The 22322-nt window shown below is 43.3% G+C and overlaps 1 protein-coding gene across 1 annotated transcript; it reads left to right on the top strand.

Moving 5' to 3' along the window:
* The first annotated feature begins 716 nt into the window (after nt 1–716).
* Nucleotides 717–21742, top strand: LOC102447388 (fructose-1,6-bisphosphatase 1). The gene is made up of 7 exons (XM_075931820.1): nt 717–985; nt 9056–9218; nt 11140–11232; nt 13216–13356; nt 14966–15103; nt 16700–16819; nt 20785–21742. The coding sequence occupies exons 1-7, from the start codon at nt 816–818 to the stop codon at nt 20974–20976; spliced, it is 1017 nt and encodes a 338-aa protein (XP_075787935.1). The 5' UTR covers nt 717–815; the 3' UTR covers nt 20977–21742.
* The last annotated feature ends 580 nt before the right edge of the window (nt 21743–22322 follow it).

Below are 22322 nucleotides of genomic sequence, written 5' to 3'. Positions count from 1 at the left end.
ATTTACACTATCATATTCCTAATATGAGCAATCTAATTTGGGGACATGGGCCAAAAATTTGGTTGGAACCAGGTGCTAAATATGAGGATTTGTAACATACATGCTTCAGAGTCTGGGTTTTTTTTGGGAACAGGGTGTTTTGGGGTTTGTTTTTGTTTTTTTGATAGTTCTCTATAATGATACAATTGGCAGTTTAAGGACAAGAGTTTAAGGAAATGCAGCTTTTAATATTCACCTCCCTCCAAAAAAAGTGCTTCAAGCTATGCTATCAAGTGCATTTGAATTGCCTTTCCTAGCTTCACTGGTGGTTTTCTGGAGGGGAAGATGAAGCATCACCTTTAAATTTAAACATACAGCCACTTGCTTTCCCCCAGGTCCAGCCATACGTGTGTCTGTGTGCAGAGGAAGATGAGTGGAGATTAGTTATCTCCAGTATTTATGCAGCCCGCCTTCTCTGGGCCCGGAGGAGCTGGTGTGGGGGGAGAGTGGATGAGGCGAGGGGGGCCAAGTGCGGAGATGAGTGGGGGGACGGGGCACAGGCGGGGGTTTACAGGAGGGGAAGGGAGGGGAGATGGGCTGGGGGCGCTAAGGGGTAAAAAGGCGGAGTGAGCGAAGGGAGGGGTGTGGGGAGGCAGCCCGGGTTTGGGGGGCGGATCCCGAGAGCGGCTGCTCCCCGCCCCTCCTGCCGATAGGTCTGGGCCGGACACTCCCTCTCCCCGCGGCTGGTGAAGTTCCCGGGCGCAGCGCAGGGGCTGGCTTGTGGCTCTCGCTGCGGCTCCCACTCGCTCCGTCGCCCGGCTCCCGCCACCGCCGCCATGACGGACCAGTCCCCCTTCGACACCAACGTCGTCACCCTGACCCGCTTCGTGATGGAGGAGGGGAGGCGGGCCCAGGGCACCGGGGAGCTCACCCAGCTGCTCAACTCGCTCTGCACCGCCGTCAAGGCCATCTCCTCCGCCGTGCGCAAGGCGGGCATCGCCCACCTGTGAGTCGCCCGGCCCCGCCCCGGCTCACCGCGGCAAGAGCCGCCCCGCCGCCACAGGAACGGGAGCGGCCGCTGCAGAGGCCCGGGGCGCTCTTAGCGTAACGGCCCTAACTGGAGCCGCGGAAGCTCCCTACGCTGCCCGAGGGGGGAGGAGAACCGGCGCCCGAACCGATGCTCCGCCCCCGCCCCGCCCCGCCTCTTCCCCCTCCCCCAACGTGCCGTCCCCAGCGGTACTTCCCTGCCCCCCGGCCGGTAACGTGACGGGGCCGCTTCCCTGCTACCCGGCACCGCTCGGCGGGGCGCTGCAGACACTGGGGCAGCCGGTTAGTGAGCGTGAAGCCCGTTGTGGGGGCCTGCGGAGCTCGGTTAAAAACCCACCTCCCCGCCCTCCCGAGAGTGGGCCCCGAGGAGCCCGTGGAAGATCCGTCTCATTCCCTGCTTCTCACCCTGCAATCGCCTTAGGAGGCTGGGAGTGCGCGGGGGGAAAGCTCACACTGACAGCTAGGGTGCTGCTGACTCTGTGGCAAGCACGTAAATGTACGGCTAAAATAGACCGCCACGCAGGGCAAACCCAGTGTGGACAGGCTGCCTTGTCATTGGGTACGTTGTGACACTATCACAACTAATGCTTAGTCTTGGTGAGCCTGTTAATTAGCCAACACTTGGCTTAGCTGAGTACTGTATTCTTGCCACCTCTGTCTGCTAAGAGTCACTCAAGCGTCTTACCTACTTAAGTATGGTTCAATATTGATATGACGGCAGACAGCACAACATTATTTAAATATTAGTGTCGTGTTTTTAAAATGTTCAAATTTAGAATCAAGCTTGAACTTTTGTCCTTTAGCCTAGTGTTCTGGAAGAGAACGGAAGTTGCTTCTTCAAATGATGGGTGGCATTTACAGTTCTTGCACAAGTAGATCTTGTGCAAAATGGTTGGCTCCGTCTCCCCTATACAAACTGAAATTAGCAAGAAAATGTATCAGGAATTTTAAAAAGGTGAGGAAAGAGAAAGTGGCTGTTGGCCATCTTTCTTTGTTTGTAAAACAATTTCCATTAAAGCAATCTAACCCAAAATAGTGCACTCAGAAGAAAGATAGGGCATGTTTCATCTTGTAGGTTCCAGAGAGACTGGACAATGAATGAGAAATAATTCTATTGCCCTTTAATGTTGGGTAAAATACTTGCCAACTAATAATGCTACAATACTAAATTGAAAGCCATTTTCTATTGCTCACTTTAGCATGGCTACAGTTTTCAGTAGTCTTTCACTTGTATCCAAGTAGATATCCAAACCCCTCTCTCTAATTTTATATAATTTCCTGTTGAGCAACAGAATGTCATCATCACGCTCTTTGGCTGCAAAATCAGCCAGAGAGAAAGGAAAGTTGGTGACCGCAGGGAGCAGCCCCTTTCATGGCCAGAGAGAAGGGAGTTGACAAGAGCAGGGTGCAGCCCCCTAGTAGTTTTTAAATACCACTAAAAAAGCATGCAAGACAGTCATCCTGTTTGTAATGAGGAAAGCAGACTAGTATAGGACACACTTTAACTAGGGATACTAAATTGCGATCAAACACCTAATCAAGTAGTCCATGGAATTTCCTTTTAAATGTAGTAAGAGCCACTGGCTCCCCCATGTACAGGCTCCTGCCTCCCCTCCACACCTTTGTTGCCTCTGGTGTAGTCTAGCAGTCAACTACTCTTTTCCATTGCTACTTTTAACCAGGCTTGTAAATATTAGATTTTTAAACGGATGTGTATTGATTAAACCTTGACTTCACTGTTCACACACAAACCAACAAAATATCCATTGCTTATCGATTGAAAATTTAGATAGGTGGAAGTAAGAAATCTTGTTTAATTTAAAGAGATTTACTTTATATACTTTGGCATGTGATGTTGACTGCTTGTATCAATACTTACGAAGTTGTAACTCTTTAAATCGCCACTTCTACTGTCAACTAACTATTTGAATTTCCCCATAACTATAGATATTTTGCCTGTCTTTGTGAAACCTCCATTGACTGAATATTGGAGATCTTAGGAGTTATCTGTTAAACATTAACCAACTCTTAGCATTAGCAGAGCTCAGATCAAAGGATCAGAGATGGTTCACTGTTGTACTCACTCTGTTTCTATCTTTATGGGCTATTGTGACTTACAGCAAATCAGAAATTTTATAAATAGGGCCCCACCAAATTCACAGTCCACACTAATCAATTTCACAGCCATCGGATTTTAAAAATCATAACTGTCATTATTTCAGCTGTTTTAAATCTGAAATTTCCCAATGTTCTAATTGTGGGTGTCCTGATCCAAAAGAGTTGTGGGGTAGGGTTGGGATCATGTGGGTGGGGGGAGGAGGAGCGGAGGAGCTCTGCTTCTTTTACTTCTGCACTGCTGCTGCTGCCGCCAGTAATGCTGCCTTCAGAAATTGGCAGCTGGCGAGCACTAACTGCTGGCTGGGAACCCAGCTCTGCAGGCAATGGCAATACCAAGCCCCCCTAAAATAACCTTGTGAACATAGTTCCCTAAAAACTGCATGATTGGGCAGCAGTGCAGGAAGAAATTAAGACCTGCCCATGTCATTAGTGGAGCCACACAGCATGCCTGCACTAATTAGCTACCTCCTCTTGAGTCCTGCCACTGTAAATGGACAAGGTGGAAACGATAGGATGATGGGCTTGGTTGGGGGGGGGGGGGGGAGGGCTCAGAAGAGTTGACCCATAATTTAACTCTTGGGCAGCTCTAGCTGCCATTCCTGTGCCTCTCCTTAGCCAGCCCCAGCAGCTAGGCTGCCAGCAGTGTGTGTGCCTGCAAACAGAAGTGACACACCTCTTCCACTCCCCATTCCAGGCAATCCCAATTGCTCAGCTGCTTTTGAGTAAAAGCCAGGGGAAGCTTCTTGTCCACTCTATCCCCTTCCAGGCAACTCTGTGTACTGGATTGCTTTGAATGCAAATGGGGACAGCTCCCTGTCCTCTTAACTCCCCATCTTACCGCCCGCCACATGTGCTGGGCTGCATTTGTCCTTTTTTGCTCTCCCTTTTGCAGGCAGCCTCTGAGCTGGGCTGCTTTGAATAAAAATGGGGGGGGGGAGTTCCCTATCTCCTCTACCCCTTCTCCTTCCACCCCTAGGTAACTCCACCTGGTTGGCTGCTGTTCAGAGTACAAGGCAGGAAGCACCTATAAAACAGAGCAGTTCAGATTTGAGAGTGAGACTGCACTAACTTGGTGCTAAAATGCCAAAGCTGGCTCTCCACCTGTTGTTCAAACATTGATTAGGTGCAGAAATAAAAATAAAGGAATAAAACATTGAGGAATGAAATCCTTCTGCATCTTTTTCCTCAGAACTGAATCTCACCAGCTTTGATGAACGGCAGAGCAAATTATCTGAAAGACTTGAGATATGTAAACAGAACTGAAATATTAAAAAAAATCCTGCTTCTTAGGCAATAGGGAGCAATATGTGCACAAGGTGTTCAGAAGTTAGTCAGTAGTTGAAAACAATTCAAAACATCTATCCCAACAGGCCAACCCAATCCCTACCAACTCAAGTCCCAGTGCCTTTAACTATGCTTTCCTGGCAAAGACAACAAGAACAGACACACTTTTAATAAAATACTAATTAATTGGGTACTGAAAACTTTACATTTTATTTGATTTCATATTAAATAAACATTTAAAATCATGCACCTTGTTAATTGTACTTAACATTTATATGCATTTTTAGATCATTGTTAGTAACTGGTGGGCATCACGGTGGCACCCATCTGCACATGCATACATGACCTCAATATTGGTGCACGTGACAAAATTCACTCCACTCATCGATGGAAGTGTCTGTTTTTTAGAGGGGAACAGTGCTTGTGTTCCATTCCTCTCAGAACTCCCTTTGGATCAAGAATCTCAGTATGAGAACTGTTGGTCTCCCCTGTGAAATCTGTATAGTGTAGATGTGGGCAATAATTTTTGATGGGGCGGGGTCACTCCAAGATTTTGGTAAACTGTCAAGGGCCGCACTTTTCTATAGAGGACATGTGGCATCTGGGATGGAGGTTTGGTGCAGAAAGGAGATCATGGTAGGGGACTGGAGTTCAGTGAAGGGTGTGAGGACAGAGTTTGAGTGAAGGAGGGGGTAGTGACCTGGAGATTGGGGTGCTGGGTCCAGGAGGGGTTATGGGTGAAGGAAAAATTTCTAGCTTGGAGAAGGCACATAGGAAGTGCAGGATCTGGTAGTTGTGACCTGGAGGAGAGAGGGTGCAAAGGGTTTGGGTGGTAACCTGGGCAGGGAGTTGGCGTGCAGGAGGTGGTGGGGTGCCAGAGACAGGCTCTGGCCTGGAGGCACTTACCTAGGCAGCTTCTGGCTAGCAGCCCACAAGGACCCTCAGGCAGGCTCCCTGCCTATGTAGCCACCAACTGCTTATTGTACATTGATGTCACCTACGTCAGTGTGCACTAAAACTTTCACTGCATGCCAGCAGGGTTCACTCAGAGAGGAAGTGACGTGCAGGTGACGTGCAGGTGTGCACTAGAATTTATACCCCAGCTAAGGTTCACTAACACAACATGTAGACAATACTCTCAGCATTTATCTAACTTTGTAAAACCCTCCCTATTGTTCCTTTTCTCTCTAGTGAATATTTAGTAAGTCGATGCAAAAAAACCCCACAAGACAATTTCACGGCAGGCAGAGTGTGTGGATTTTGGAGCAGGTAGAGTTGGGCTTTAAATAGAGAACTTGTTTCAATCTTAACTGCAGCAGAGTTGATGCTTTGCTATAACTGATAATAGCAGAAGCTAAGATGAAGTGGCCTTCAAAGGAGCCTGCAGTTTAAAAAAAAAACAACAGAAAACCACTTTTGTGCAATTGGGGTGTTTGTTTTTTTTTAAAGCGACTTCTAATTTTTGAATGGGAAGATACATCTTGATGACTTATGACTGAATTATCAACTGCAATCTGATTTAGCAGCCTTAGAATCACTTTATTCAGTTTGATAAAACCCTTTCTTCTCCCTGCATTGTAAAAGTGAGCTTTACATGAAGTTTTGAAAGAGCGAGTCATTCCTTGGGAGGGGTTTGTCAGTATCTAGACAAGCTAGTATTACAGCAAACTGCTTTGCCATAGCATTGGAAAGAAGCTAGTTCTTATTTTATTGAATATAAACTGAAGTTATTGCACTGTAACCTACCTCTAATTATTTTGCATCTTGATTTGGGATGTAAATGAGTTGTCAAGTATACAATTAACCAATGGCTGTGTCTAGACTGGCAAGTTTTTCCGCAAAAGCAGCTGCTTTTGCAGAAAAACTTGCCAGCTGTCTACACTGGCTGCTTGAATTTCCGCAAGAACACTGACTTCCTACTGTCTGAAATCAGTGCTTCTTGCAGAAATACTATGCTGCTCCCGTTCAGGCAAAAGTCCTTTTGCGCAAACGGGCTGGTGTAGACAGCTCAGATTTGTTTTGCGCAAAAAAGCCCTGATTGTGAAAATGGCGATCGGGGCTTTTTTGCACAAAAGTGCATCTAGTTTGGCACGGACTCTTTTCCGCAAAAAGTGCTTTTGCGGAAAAGCGTCCGTGCCAATCTAGATGCTCTTTTCTGCAAATGCTTTTAACGGAAAACTTTTCCGTTAAAAGCATTTGCAGAAAATCATGCCAGTCTAGATGTAGCCAATAAGTCTAGTTTTATCGGTTAATCTTCTCAATTACTCACGTTTCTTCTCCCCCACCCCCTGTGTCTGAGTCAGCAAGTGGAGGAGGAGGAGAGCAGAAGTTAGTGCTGGGGGGAGCCAGCTTAAAATCCGATTTCCCCCCAGCACTGGCTCTGCGGTGCCACCTGCCCTTCCCCTCCTCCCATGCCTCTGACTCTCAGTGTGGGGCCCAGGGTGGACTGCTGCCCACTGCAGGCAGAGTCTGCTTCACAACAGCAGCCCCTGTCCATGGCAGGTCCAGGCTTGCCATGGACAGATGCTGCTCTGTGGGAGGTCCAGGCTCACCATAGACAGAGGCTGCTTCATGGCCGCCTCAGACCCCTGTGGACAGGGGCTACTACTACCCCACATTGCTGCCTCTGTATCAAAGGCAGCGGCATGGGGTGGCAGGCAGCCACTGTGCGTGGGGAGCTGTTTTTTAAACTGGCTCTCCTTCCGGACTGGAGGCAGCAGCAGAGAGCTGCAGGTGGCTCCCTGGGAATGGGGCCAGATTGCACTGGCTACTGGCCTTGCTCATGGGAACTATAGAATAGTCAAGTGACCATTCAGAATTCATGTGGCTACTCAACTATTCAATTACCTGATAGCTAACATCCCTAATATTGATGACTCTGTAGAAATGCCTACAATAATTTGCTGTTTCATTAGTGAGAAACACAATGGAAAATCTACTAACTTGACAACTTACGGCAAATGACAGAAAACGTATTAACCAAAAGGCCTCCAGCAACACAGAATAGCCTTTTTAATCATTAGAAAATGTTTAGTTAGTACTAGAGAGAACTGACACATTTTGCTGTCTTGTGAAAAAAGTACTCTAAAATCAAATTAAAACCTCTCAGATTTGCAAATTATTTCACTGTCTATTTTCATTTCAAACATAGGACTGATCAACATTGGAAACATATGCTGGCATGCTACACTTCTGATTAAAAATCCACATCCTGAGAGACATAGCTGTGGCAGTGTAAAGCTTGTGTAGATAGTGCTAGATCAACAGAATCCATCCCTCAACCTACTTAGACTCTCTTGGGTAGGTGGATCAACTGCAGCACTTTCACACCAGCTGAAAACTGACAGCCAGAGAATTTCTATGACTTGAACTCTTTCATGTGTTCTTGGCTTTTTTTTCTTAAATAGTTAATGTACAGATTTGAGAACTTTACCCATTTGCACTATGGATGTTTCTTGTTTGAGACAGATAGTTTTGTGTCACCATTTTAAAAGCATTCCAGAATGCTGTATTTATGTAATTTGTTTGGAGACTGAGGCAACAGAGTTCTCCTTTTCCTATTGGCCTTGGTCTAGGAAGGAAATTATCTTCCATTGAGGAAGGCAATACCCAGATAGTGTTTCCCACCCATCTGTAAGTGTACAGATGAGTGGGAAAAAAAAGTATATCACATGTCTCTTTTAGAAGCAGAGGTAGGTGGAAGGAAATCATTGTGAAATGCTCTGTTAAACCATATTTATTAAAAGGAAATTGCAAAACATGGTAGTTTGCCTTCAGGATTTAAGAAATAGCCATTATGAGGGTGTTCATTCCCAGGTTTTGCAGGTGGAAACAAAGCACCTGGAATCCCATTGTAGAAAGCGTCCTGCGAGATTTCACTAGCAAAATTGATGCACACCAGGTTACAAATAAAGCTGCCCTCCAGGGAGGTAGCTGTGAAAATTCCCCAGGATGCAGTTGTAATATAGGTACTCGGGGCTTCTGAATTACTCCTACAAGAGTTAACTAACCTTTAGTTAGCTTTCTAATGAAGTCACACGAGACAACCCTCATCAATAAGGCTGGCTGAAGCTAAGAGCAAGGATTTACTTAAAGATGCTACCAGAGGAAAGAACAAGCAGTCACAGTCCTATCTCAAGTCCTAGCTATTATCTTGAAGAAACTGGATTCATTCATGGCTGCCAATTTTTAGTCCTTTTAATTAAGTCTTAACTCATTTAAGATGGTCTGTGATGACAAACAAAACTCTCCAATGACGGAGGGGCCAGGTACAGTGCTTCAGCTCTTTCAAAGTGTCATACAATAGAGCCTCAGAATTACAACGCCAAAGTTAGGAACTGACCAAACATCTCATTTGGATTAGAAGTACACAGTCAAGCAGCAACAAAGATAAGAAATCAAGCACAGTACAATTTTAAATGTAAACTACTAAAAATAAAGGGAAAGCAGCATTTTTCTTCTGCATAGGAAAATTTAAAAGCTATATTAAGTCAATGTTCAGTTGTAAACTTTTGAAAGGACCACCATAATGCCCAGAATTACTAACAGCTTCCATTCCTGGACTGCTCATAACCCTAAGGTTCTGCTGTATTTTGTTCCTCATAAGAATCTCTTTCCATTGCTTTAGCTATGGAATAGCTGGTTCCACCAATGTGACAGGAGACCAAGTAAAGAAGTTGGATGTCCTTTCCAATGACCTGGTGATTAACATGCTCAAGTCATCCTTCACTACATGTGTTATTGTGTCAGAAGAAAACAAAAATGCTATAATAGTAGATGCTGATAAAAGGGTTAGTAACTTACAAAATTTGTTACTATTTGGATTCAAGTTAACTTTTTTACAACTACTTCTCTTCACATATGTAAAAATTGAACTGGAGCTAATAAGATTTCAAAGGCTGTTAGCAAAATGTGTGTGTTCTGAATATAGGAGAATATTGGCAGTATCTGTTCAACGAACATTCAGTTCTCTCTATTTGGGTAAGGGATATAAAGAGGTAAGTGGCAGGGGCATGTATAGCTAATGTACTAGATCTCAGCTTAACACTTCTTTGAAGTACAGGCAGTCCCCGGGTTACATGGATCCGACTTACATCGGATCCCTACTTACAAACGGGGTGAGTTAATCCCGCACTAGCTGCTTCCCCCCAGCAGACCAGGGAGACGCAAAGCTAGCGCCCTCCCCCCCCCAGCAGACCAGGGAGACACGGAGCAGCTTTTCTCAGCAGACACCTCAGCTTGAGAATAAAGGCCTGAGGGAAGTGAGGTGTGGAAGAATAAAACTGAGCTCTGGAGAAATGTTTGGCTAGAGTTTCCCCTACAATATGTACCAGTTCCGACTTGCATACAAATTCAACTTAAGAACAAACCTACAGTCCCTCTCTTGTACGTAACCCAGGGACTGCCTGTACACAGTATGTTATTCAGGAGTTAGATGATATTCCTGACAAGGTAACTTTTTTAAATAGCTCAAATTATAAGCTGTCAAGGCTTTTTTCCCCACTCTGGCATGATGAATGCAAAAGTGGGGGCCTGCAAAAGTACTCCAAAACTTTCTTTCCAGGCTTTGGTACAAAACTTCCCTCCCCCCCCAAAAAAAACTTAACCTAGATTTTGGGGATAAAAATCTGCTGCCACCACCCAAGTAATGATAAGAAACCAGGGAAGAGATCACTTGGGGAAATGTCAGCCCTCAAGTAAAAACCAGGACACACAAATTAACCAATACCAAGTTAATAAAAAGAAAAGAGAACTTTTATTATCACCACAATGTTCTTGTTGCAAGCATAATGACTAGATGCAAAAAGTCACAAATTAATATATTCATGGGGGAAACCCCAGCATGGGCCCAGAGCTTAGTTGCAAAAGAGAGAAAAACCCATTTCTAAATGCAGACAGTAGATTCCCATTCCCAAACTATAAAACAATGAAACATAACAGATTTATCTAAACTTTACCCTACTTACAGATAGTGAAGTCTTTTCTTGGAGGGAGACATAGTGTCTGACCCCCTCAGTAGCTGGAGAGAAATTGCCCAGAGACAAAGGAGGGGAAAACCCCCAAATTCCTTTGTCCCGGTTTGAAATCCCTATCTGCATTCCTATTGGATGACTCTACCTGGCTTAGGTAAGGGACATAGTTGACCCCTTAGTCCCCAGGCTGCTGGCTAACCCTCATGGTCATGACATAAGCCTAAACAAAAATTGATCTCCATTTACAAAGCATGAGAAATTAAGACGCATGCTTTAAAAAAAAAAAGATGAAAAGGAAAAAAACAGGCAGCGATGTCGCCAGGCTTCCCCTAACAGTTGCTGCTTACTGTTAGTGTTAGTGTGGTAATAATTAAGCATGGATGGATCAGCTAAGGATAACATTTAAGCTTCAGGATTTTTCTCTATGATTGTAGCAGAAATGTATTATGCTGCATGTGCCATTACAAGAACAGTGGCATCATCTGTTCTTTTAGTAAAACATTTCCCAAATTCTATTCATACAGATGTTGAAGCGATTAGACAGTGGTAAAAAGTTGCCCAAAAATAAACCATCAAACAGTATTCTACTTAGGAATATAGCTATGTAACATTATCTTAGTTTAAACTGCTCTTGGCTAGAAATTAGCATGATAACCTTAGGTAGTGAAACATTTTTATTTGGGGTACATGGGCAAATAACTAAAGCTACATATCCAGTTCTTTTGTCTTTATATTCCAGGGTAAATATGTAGTCTGCATGGATCCTCTTGATGGCTCTTCTAACATTGACTGCCTTGTTTCTATTGGAACTATCTTTGCCATCTATAGAAAGGTAAAGTGTGATGCTGTCATGCTATGACAAAGTCTGGAAGGGAAGGGCAGATAAGTAGTTCTTGGCACTTAACAAGCTTAACAATACAGTTGGAGTCCACAGAGTTAATTAAATCCAACTAAATCTACAAATGCTGAATTACACAATACATTTGAACGATACATATCATTTTGTTAGACCTACTTATTTACAGTCCTGGTTGATATTTAATTAGCCAGTTAGATTCATCTAACAATGACAAAGCTAACAGGAGTTAAACTCTCTAATATCATAGTAGACTTATCAATAGCGCCTCCTAAACTGTAAGCGCTAAGACAAATTCAGTATGCAGCTTCTTCTGATGAGCAATATAAGGATTTGGTTGTGCCAGGAAAATGAGTCATGCCTGGAATGGGATTGTCTGTTTTGTTTGGTTTTATGGGAAGCAAACACCAAAGCAAGTACAGACCTTACAATTCAGCAAATGGTGAAAGAGACTGAATCAAGATGAGCCAGAAAAATAGGATGAACCTAGAATATGATTGCTTCTCAAACTTTACAGAAAAGAGAAAACAGAAAAATTGGGAGTAGTGCTCTGTTGTGGCACAGCTAGATGAATGAGTAAGATTTGAAAATTAGAAGAAACTGTTGTTGGAAACCAAATTGACAAAACATAGTGAATAAGGGTTTATAGGGATGAAGAAAATAACTTGATGGAATTCCCAAATTATGGACCCGAGCAACACTGGGTAAATCTTCTAGTGTTTCATAATTTGGTTACAATTTGAGACCAAGTAGAACATTAATCTCATTTACTTGAGTTATGTACATTCTTCAGTGCAACTAGTACTTCTGTCTTATACATGTAGTCCTGTCAACTTGAGGACAGGCTTCAAAGATGAGATTGTTTGTTTGAAACATTGCTTTTAACTTTAACATGCCTACTTCATTCTGAAAAATAGAAGAAGGCATATGAAATACAGGATTAACACGTCTCAAGCATGGAAATAACTGAATTCGGACAAGATACACTCTCCATCTTTAACCACCCTGATCCAGATTTTGATGCTCCTAAAAGTAACTTCTTTGCACTCACTTCCCTAGGGAGCAAAAGAAAACAAAAGTTCTTGGCTCTAATTATCAATTTTAAACATTCTGACTAAAGTTTCATTTTGTCTTTTCAATTCTACCCCAGGAGCCAAGACTCCAATATAGTAGGCATTGTACAAACACAGAACACAATTACGGTCCCTACCTTAGAGTTTAGTCTGGTATATAATAGGGATGTTAAATATTGGTTAATTGGGTAGTCAAGTAACCTCATGAATTCATATCGGTTAATCGACTTCTATAGTCTCCAGGGGTGGGACTGGCAGCCAATGCACTCCAGCACCACTCCTGAGAAGTCCTCTGCCGCTCTGTGCAGGGAGCCAGGTGAGAGCTGGTCCGCAAGGAGAGCCAGTTTAAAAAGCAGCTCCCCTCAAAGATCAGCTGCCTGTCTCCCTGTGCAGCCCCTGTTGGGGGGTGGAGGGGAATGCATGTAGTCTATATCATTAACCTATAAGCTTTTGCTTATCAGAGGTTAATCGACTACACTATTACATCCCTAGTATGTAACAAGAGAACAGATGACTTTGGGGGTGAACAAAAATTAATAAAACAATTAGATTAATTGCTATCGTACTTGACCTATAGTGTATCAGCACACTAGCAGCCTAACAGTTGTGTAGTTTTTATCAGCATTACAGAAGAGAGTTTTAAGGAGGGTTTTTTCTAACTGGTGGCCATGCTCTAGCAATAAGCTAAACCATATCTATTAAGCTACTGCTGCTCTTCAGCAGTTACGCTGTTTTAGGCTTGGTGTTCCACAGGTATGCAGTAATAGCCTATTCTAGCAGCACATGCAGTTGTGGTTCCATTATTATAAATGAATGAAGCTTATAAAATAAATGAATCTTGGGAATTTTTAGTTTAAAAAATTAACACCCTTTCTTTCTATTCCAGGTTTCCTCTGGGGAACCGTCTGAAAAAGATGCTTTACAGCCTGGACGTAATCTTGTGGCAGCTGGTTATGCCCTCTATGGGAGTGCCACAATGCTGGTGCTTGCCATTGAATCTGGTGTCAACTGTTTTATGCTTGACCCGGTAAGGAAGTTTAAACCTTGTATGAATAGAGAGAGAGCAAGAACACCATTTCAGAACAAAAGTTTCCTAAATGGATCATATACGGAGTTGCTTCCAAACTAAATCTTAACATTTGAAGGTGCAGTATTCTTACAAGAACCCATGGGAGTTGATGTGCCTATTTAAAAAAATAGAACGAACACACACTCAAGTAGGCTTTGGGCATTCTACCCTTCTGCTGGAGACAAAAGTGGCAATTAATAATCTGACTCAAAATAGCTATTTAATCAGAGAATCAAGTATACATCACATGCCACCTGATGTGATGAATATTTAAGCATTTTCTGCATTTACAGAATTTTCCTTAAGACTGTCTCTTGTAGCTTAGTACATTCCTTAACTCTGGTACCTTTTAATCTTTTAGTAGACTAGAGATGCAGAAAAACATTAATGTTCTCTTACGCTTACAGATCATGTCCTGATTGTTTAAAAGAGTAAGTATGAAGTATGTATGTGTTTAACATTCTAGAAACTATTGGCCATCAGACTTTTGAAATAAAAAGCATGTTTAGCATCACATAGTGCAGTTGGCTGCAGTAACTCTGTTTAATTTAAAGCCATTCTGTTGTAAATCAGGTTTTTCTGCCTTCTTTTACCAATAGTAAGTTACGTTGTTTGGAATGTGCCATGGCAATAGTTTCAAGGAAGTGGAATTTGATGTTTCCTATATAATGATGTTTTAAATGTCTGCATGTGTTTTCAACTTTTCTGTTTAGAAACTAGGACACTTGACCCTTTTTTTTGTTTTGTTTAGTTTTTTGTCTTTGTCACCCTCAAATGTGAAAACTCATTGCAGTGGAAACTGGACAACTTAGACATTTAGTAACTATGTACTTCATTAGTAGTTTACTGTTTTCATTCTGATCAGACTAGTAGCGTCAAACTTGTCACCACTTCGTGGCTAGTCAAATTAAGTTAGAAAACTCAGTCCAAATCCTATTGGATAGGTGTTCACAATCCCTAAAACTACACAATTGCACCGTGGCCATCTGTTCTAAAATGAAAAAGAACAGAGTAGATTTGCATGAAACTACTCTTTTGGGGTACGTCTACACTAGCCCCCTAGTTCAATCTAGGGAGGCTAATAAGGGTGACCAAAATTGCAAATGAAGCACGGGATTTAAATATCCCGCGCTTCATTAGCATGTTCCTAGCCGGTTGCCATTTTAGAAATTGACTAACCTGAAGTAACTGCCCGCATCTACACGCAGCAGTGAAACGGGATTCCAAATTAAAGCCCTAAATCGAATTAGCTGTTATTCCTCCTGGAATTAGGTTACTTTGGGCTAATCAATTTCTAAAATTGACATACCCTTGGTTCAGGACAATTATTTTGAATGAGGAGTGTTCATGTGAAGAAACTTGCATGAGTCAGGGTTTGTGTGTGTCTTATATTGGTAAACAAGACTGCAGATCTGTACTTTCTTTCCCTCCTCCCTAAGTACTGAATTGTTAAAAGAAAATGGAAACTGCAGTAGGTTTTCACTAAACTGTATAGTATATAGCATTCCCTTGTCTTCAGTCCTGTGAACAACATGCATGCTGTAAGTTGACTTCTCATTATTATTAGGCAATTGGGGAATTCATTTTGGTCGATAAGGATGTGAAAATCAAAAAGAGAGGAAATATCTACAGTCTCAATGAGGGTTACGCTGCATATTTTGATCCTGCAGTCACTGAGTATCTTAAAAAGAAGAAATTTCCTCAGGTAAGTGTTCAGTTTTTAGAAAAAAATTCTAAGATTAGCGAATGTTTGGTGCCTCAAACTTTACACAGTTATTATGCATATATGCAGGATGTCAGACAACAAAGTTAGGCAAGACTCAATGCTAATAGCGTACAAATCAAAGCTTACTAGCTCTTCCTTGGGCTTTGTTTTTCTTAGTGATATCTTAAGTCACTTTATGGCTCATTGAGCCAATATACCTGACTAGGTGCTCAAACAACACTGCAGAGCTTGTTTTTCCCCTCTCATACTTGAAATGTTGGATTTATTTTGGGTTGGCAGGGAGTACCCATTCACACACTGCACTCAGAGTGGCTGATTCAAAGAACTGCTAATCCAAAAAAGCAATCATCATACAACCCCCTTCCCCTCCCACCCCATTTTTTCAGTAAAACACTTGTATTTTTTCCATTCTGCTTCCCTTGTTGCTGTAGCCAGGGCTGGCTCTAGAAAAGAATTGGGGTTTGAGGCCCTGTTCTGTAGTGGCTGTGTGGAGAGGAATTCTTATCTGGCTGCAGAAGCAAGAAGTGAGGGGTCTGCTTCTTCCTACCCAAAACACCGGTCCATCTGATGATGATTGGCTGGAGTACTGAATGGGTGTGGAAACGAGACTTGTGCTTAGTATTGCTGGAAGTTGACTATATAATTATATCTTTTGCTTTAAGGCAGACTTTGACATTTAAATAGTCCTTTATGCTATGCAATTAGTAGTCGTGAAGCCTGAAATTGATAGGTGTCAATAAGAACCCAGATAAATTCCCTCTGACAAATCCAACAGAATGCTAATTTCCTCTTTGAACTTTAAAGGCACTGCCTGGACAATAAAGTATAAGCCTCTTGAAAACCTGGAGGAGCATGTGTTCCCAGCTGCCAGAAAATAGACTAGGGCAAAATACAATAACATTTCTTGACCAACATTATGAACAACAAGTTGAGTCATTTTTCCATGCCCGGGGTAAGGGGAAGAAGTACTAATAGTAATACTACTACTACTACTAATAAAGTGACCTCAGAAAAAGTCAACAACTTATCAGATTCCAGTGCACTGGAAATTGCCTTACAGTGGTTTGAAGAAGAAAGTGAAGTGCGCTGTACTGCAGCTTATGCACCAGAATTTACTGCATTCTTAAGTTGTTATAAGTTATTAATTTGATCCCCCATTAATTGATAAAACAGGGCTTCTTTGCTATAGATTTGATTAGCTTACAGCTCTGAAGTGGTGTGATCTGGTGAGCACAACCTGGAGAGGAGCTAGGGATAGCACTCTTTTACTGCTAATGGAAGATGGTAACTCTCGTCTCTAATGTTGCCAGTACTAAGAAGGTAGCATGCTTAAGGCTCTGGACTGGGAGTCTGGAGTTCTGTGTCATTTTTGTGTTTGCCACTGACCTTTTGTGTGATTTGGATGCAAATGACTTTCCATTACCTCTGTTTTCCCCTCTGTAAAATGAGGATAATAAGCTTTTGTTGTAAATTACTTTGAGTTCTGTGAGTGAAACACTATGCAAGAGTCAAGTTATTACCATTAAAAATGCTAACAATTTTAATTAAGATTTTTAATAAAATGTCCTTATACAGGATGGCAGCTCTCCGTATGGTGCAAGGTATATAGGTTCTATGGTAGCTGATGTACATCGTACTCTGGTGTATGGAGGAATCTTTTTATATCCAGCAAACTCAAAAAGCCCCAAAGGAAAGGTAAAAATGAATTAACCTTATTTTAGAAAGTATGTAGTTTGATACAATCAGTATTGTCTAAATTACTCTAAGATTTTAGATCTTAAGACTTAACAGACAGTTTTTAAATGTTTTAGGATGCACACATTGCAAAAATATCTCAACTACTGTGGTTTGGTGCTGTAGGACTTTTTTTTTGTTGTTTGTTTTTTGTAATAGCATTAAACACATTAAGAACTGGATGCTTCCCCATCTCCCTCTCTCCCCTCCGCCCTCCAATCCAATAAACCACTCAGTTCTGCCCTCTCTTACCATATCATTGTAGGATTCCACTGTTGCTCTCCTGGTTGGGCCAGACACCCATGAGTTTCCAGCTCCCATACTACTTCATCCCAATCCCTGACCTTTCATAGATTCAGTAATTTGCAAGGTCAGAGGGGACTACTGTGATCATCTCGTTTCACCATCTATAGAACACAGGACACCGAACTTCCCCTAAACTGATTCCTAGAGCATATCTTGCAGAAGAAAACCTCCAATCTTGATTTAAAGATTGACAACAATTGTAAATTGTTCAACTGGTTAATTGCTCACTTTTAAAATGGTACATTATTTCTAGTTTGAAATTGGCTAATTTTAACTTCCAGCCATTAAAATAAGAACCTCCTGCAGACTTCTTAAAGGGGTACATAGAGATCTTCTGGGGGAACATCAACTCATCTAGGTAGTCATCTAGTTTTACAATAGGTTACATGAAAAGCACCAGTGAATCAGTACAAATAATTTCATACAATGACTCATTTATACTGCTCTATTATATGATACACTAAAATGTAAATACTGCACACGCGCACACACACACAGTTGATTTATTTTATAATTGCAAGTTTAAAATAAGTAAGCAATTTTTAATAATGAAGTGCTTGATTTTTATAAGCAAGTAATTTAAGTGAGGTGAACCTCAGGAGTACACAAAGCAAGTAATCCTCCTAAAAGGACTACAGTAGTCTGGAAAGGTTTAACTGCTGCCTTCAAGGGGCTATTGCTTCCAGATCGTTCTATTTCTTCACTACACTCTGCGAGACATCTGCATTCATTCTCCACTCTCCCATCCTGGTAGTGTCCAGGCTTTCCCTTTTTTCCTCCTCCTAACAATATGGAAGGACAACTGTGTTTATTCAGCAAAACTTGAATCTGTTTTGAAAGCTTCTGGGTGAATTATTGCTTCAGCTTGTAGATAAGGTGCAGTTACTCATTACACAGACAATGACACAACCAGAGGTTTTTTTTTTTTTTTTTCCTCAAGGCAAACTTCAGTGACACAGTTGTTTCTAAACTTATTAATGAATAATTAAGTGTTTTTTGCACACCAGAGTCACTCACTCTATATCGGTGGCTGTCAGCCTTTCCAGATTACTGTACTCCTTTGAGGAAGCTGACTTGCTTTATGTACCCCCAAGTTTCACCTCATTTAGAAAATCAGACACACAAATACAAAAGTCTGAATTGCTTACTTTCTCATTTTGTCTGTATGAAAGATTAGTTTGTATTGTCTTTGTTCAAGTACTATACCATGCCTGCAGTAAACAGGAAGGTGAACAATCCCCATAAAAAGACCACATGGCAACAGTGCTAAATGGAAACAAATACAGTAGCATCCTGATTATCCAACCTTCACTTATCCGACCTTCCGCTTTATCCGACATAGCCATACCGCTGCTGCTTTGTCTGTCAGTGCGCCCTGGTCCCAGCCCACTGTGGTCAGGCCACTCTATTGCCTGTCATGGTGATGAGTCCTGGGTGGAGTTGGGCCTTCCTCTTGGCACGAGGCCTCTTGGGGGCAGCAGCTGCAGGAAGGACTACAAAGGGAGTGACACAGGGGAAGCCATGTAGGCTGCTCCGTGCTCAGCCCAACCTGCTCTCCAGGGGCTCCCGCAGCCAGGCCACATCCACCCCAGCCGTGCTAGTGACACTTGTTTGGAGGTGACACACGCAGCCTCAGCCCTGCCTGCAGTTTGGTGCAGCCTTGTTCCAGGGCCGCCTGGCTGCTGCTTCCTGTTCCTGCTCCTCCCTTCGCGTGGCGGGGACTAGGCCAGGCAGTAGGAGCCCTTTCAAACTCAGCCCTGACGCTAGCGAGCAGGGAGGACCAGTGCATGAGATCCAGTGGCTGGCGCTGCTTCTGGGAGGTGGGGAAGGGGCCGAGCCACAGCCGTTGTTGGCTGCTTTGTCTCCGAGCTGTTTGGGGCGCAGCACGCTGGCAGCCCGCAGCAGGGTGGGAGCCCCCTGGGCTGCTCGCAGGGCACAGCTGGTGTGGGGGGGTGATTAAGGGGAGGGCTGGCTAAAGTGGTCTGGACCCCCCTCACAATATAGCAAAGAATTTGTTCACATCCCAGGCCATTTCCGTATTATCCAATATTTTCGTTAATCCGACTGCCTGTCGGTCCCGTTTAGGTCGAATAATCGGGACTCTACTGTATGGCCAAAATATCACTGTCTGTACTAGAAAAAGGGACTCCATTTAGAATTTTGATATTTGCTACAAAGGGTAACTTAAATATGAACAGCTGAATTTTTTTTACTTAGTACAGTAAACTTCCAATAATCCGGCACCTTTAGGACCCAGGGGGTGCCGGATAATCAGATTTGCCGGACTATCGGAAGGGGGGGCCACCCCAGACCCCTCATAGCCCCCCTTCCAATAGTCCGGCTCTGCCCCAGGCGTCCCTGATTCAGCCGCTGATGGTCAGTTTCAGCAGCGGCTGAATCGGGACGCCTGGGGCAGAGCAGCTGGAGTGCTGCCGGGTTGGTCTGGTAGCGCTGACCCTTGGCACGGCGAGACAAACCCGGCAGCACCCCAGCTGCTCTCCCCGAGGTGTCCCCGAGTCAGCCGCTGCTGAAACTGATCAGCGGCTGACTCCAGGAAGCCCAAGGCAGAGCAGCTCTGCCTCCGGCTTCCTGGAGTCAGCCCCTGATCAGTTTCAGCAGCAGCTGAATCGGTGACAGCTGGGGTGCTGCCGGGTTAGTCCCGCAGCCCGGACAGGCAGCGCTATGGGACCAACCCGGCAGCGCCCCAGCTGCTCTGCCCCGGCTTCCCCGATTCAGCCGCTGGTCAGTTTTAGCAGTGGCTGAATCGGAGAAGATGGGGGCAGAGCAGCTCCAATGGTCCAGCTGCCCGGAGCACTTCCAGGTTCCTGATGGTGCCAGACCATCAGGAGTGCCGGACCATCAGAGTTTTACTGTATTCTGTTTAATACTATGGATGTTAAAATGCAGGTATTTAATCTAGTCTAATTTTTATCGACTAGTCGATAGGCAGCCCGACTCAGTTCCATCTCCTGCCCGGTGCAAACCCTGCTGCAGCTCTGCAATTTGAAAGGCAGTAGGAGCTGGGCAGTTTGCCCCCTGGCTCCTACGGCATTTTTAAATTACAGAGCCACAATGGGGTTTTGTCCCACATCCAGTGCATGTCAGAACTGAGCTGGGCTCCCTACCCAGCCAGAGGCAGTCCCTGTGCGGGGGGGGGGGGGGTCCCAGTGGACCCCCCCCTCCCCCCCCGTGCACAGGGACTGCTGCTGCGAAGCAGCCCCTGGAACAACCCGGCTGCGGACAAATGGGCTGCTACACAGTAGCAGTCCCTCTGGGTGGGGAGGGTCTCAACTTCCCGCTGGAACCTCAACACATGGGGACTGCTACTGCGAAGCAGCCCCTGCCCCCCAACCTCTGACAGAGGCAGCAGTAGCAAGGGATTGGTAGCAACCCGGAGACAGTGCTGTGGGGGGAGAGGGGTAACCAGTTTTTAAGCGAGCTCCCCACATCACCGGCTCCTGCTTCCCCCACCATCTTGCAGCCTCTGATGCAAGTAGTCGATTGCATAGGCTTATTGGGTAGTCAACTACTTTAGATCCTTCTTTAATACTAGAAAATTTGTGGGATATTTTATACAAAAATATATTCTTATCACTACAATTCTGGTTTCTGTCTTTCAGCTGAGGCTCCTCTATGAATGTAACCCCATGGCCTTTGTAATTGAGAAGGCTGGGGGAATTGCTACTACAGGGAACCAGGCAGTGCTGGATATAGTGCCTGAGGATATCCACCAGAGAGCACCTATTGCCCTGGGATCTCCTGATGATGTGAAGGAATACATTGACATGGTCAAGAAGCATGCAGCCAAATGAAAGTCTTTCTGCAGCTGCTGTACAAAGAAGTGCCTTACAACTGGATCAGACATACTGTGAAGTGCTGCTGACTTAATCAGCTAATGTTGGAAAACAAGAGAATTGTATTTTCATTTTGTTTACTTTTTGTAAACAGTACTGGTCATATGTGCAACAAAAATGCATTTTCACTGTGACATTAAACATTTAAGGGCATAATGTGCTTTCTGTCTTACCTCAAGTACACAAAATCCAGCATATAAATTACCTGCAACACAAAATTTGTTTAAATGGCCATTTACAGGCCTCCCACCCCTCCTGTGCTAGGAAATGCCACAGCCTTTTACAGAAATCTACATGTGGTTTTCTGTAAAAAGATTTTTTCCTGCAATTGGCTGACTGCAGTTGCTTTGTAGACTGGCTTACTGTTTATACTACAATCTTCAGTCCTGTTGCAACATCAGAAATGATTAATCTAGATATTCCACAAACACTTGTTCTAGGACACAGATATTTGTTCCTGATTGTGATCAACATAGATTCTTTGTGATCAGCAACAAATATTTACAGTGCTTCCAGGTTAGCATTTATAACTAGGTCTGTGATCAATCAGTCAACATTGCATTGTTAAACAGAGTACCAATTGAAATGTATTAACATCTACATTTTCAAATATTGACTTCAGTTGCAACACAATACAAAATGTATAGTGCTTACTTCCTATTACAAATATTTGCACTAAAAATAGTGAACAAAATTAAAATGTTTAGTTCCTCATACATACAAATACTGTAGTGCAGTGTCTTTATTGCAATTTAAAAATTGCGCGGGAGGGGAGGTATTACATGATTTTGGTTTTGAATGCAGTTAAGTAAAACTTTAGAATCTACAAATCTACTCAGTCCTACTTCTTGTTCAGCCATTCACTAAGATAAATAAGTTTGTTTACATTTACAAGAGATAATGCCACCTGCTTACTTTTTATCATCATCTAGAAGGAACAGGCATTCACATGACACTTTTGTAGCTTAAATTGCAATGTATTTCCATACCAGATATGCTGAATATTTTATTGTCTCTTCGTGTTTCAACCACCATTCCAGAGGACATACCTCCATGCTGAATATGCTTTTTTTTTTTTTTTTTTTTTTTAATAAATTTGTGACTGAACTCATTGGGAAGAATTGTATGTTTCCTGTTGGGTGTTACCCACAGTCTGCCATATCTTTCATGTTATAGCAGTGTCAGATGACCCCAGCACATGTTCAATTTAAGAACACTTTCTCTGCATGCTTGATAAAAGGCAAAAAAAGTACCCAATGTGAGATTTCCAAAGCACTTAACCTACAGTTAAGAATCTGAAGTGC

Source organism: Pelodiscus sinensis, chromosome 6 (genome assembly GCF_049634645.1).
Source record: "Pelodiscus sinensis isolate JC-2024 chromosome 6, ASM4963464v1, whole genome shotgun sequence".
In the NCBI taxonomy this organism is placed as follows: domain Eukaryota; kingdom Metazoa; phylum Chordata; order Testudines; family Trionychidae; genus Pelodiscus; species Pelodiscus sinensis.
The sequence above is the reverse complement of the archived record's forward strand: the minus strand, read 5'-3'. Positions and strand labels throughout refer to the sequence as shown.

Bases quoted from the DNA above. Each gene is read 5' to 3' on its own strand.
- LOC102447388 (XM_075931820.1), top strand. From the start codon at position 816: ATGACGGACCAGTCCCCCTTCGACACCAACGTCGTCACCCTGACCCGC. The intron at 13,357-14,965 runs GTAAGGAAGTTT...CATTATTATTAG, and splicing joins ACTGTTTTATGCTTGACCCG to GCAATTGGGGAATTCATTTT. The intron at 15,104-16,699 runs GTAAGTGTTCAG...GTCCTTATACAG, and splicing joins AAAAGAAGAAATTTCCTCAG to GATGGCAGCTCTCCGTATGG.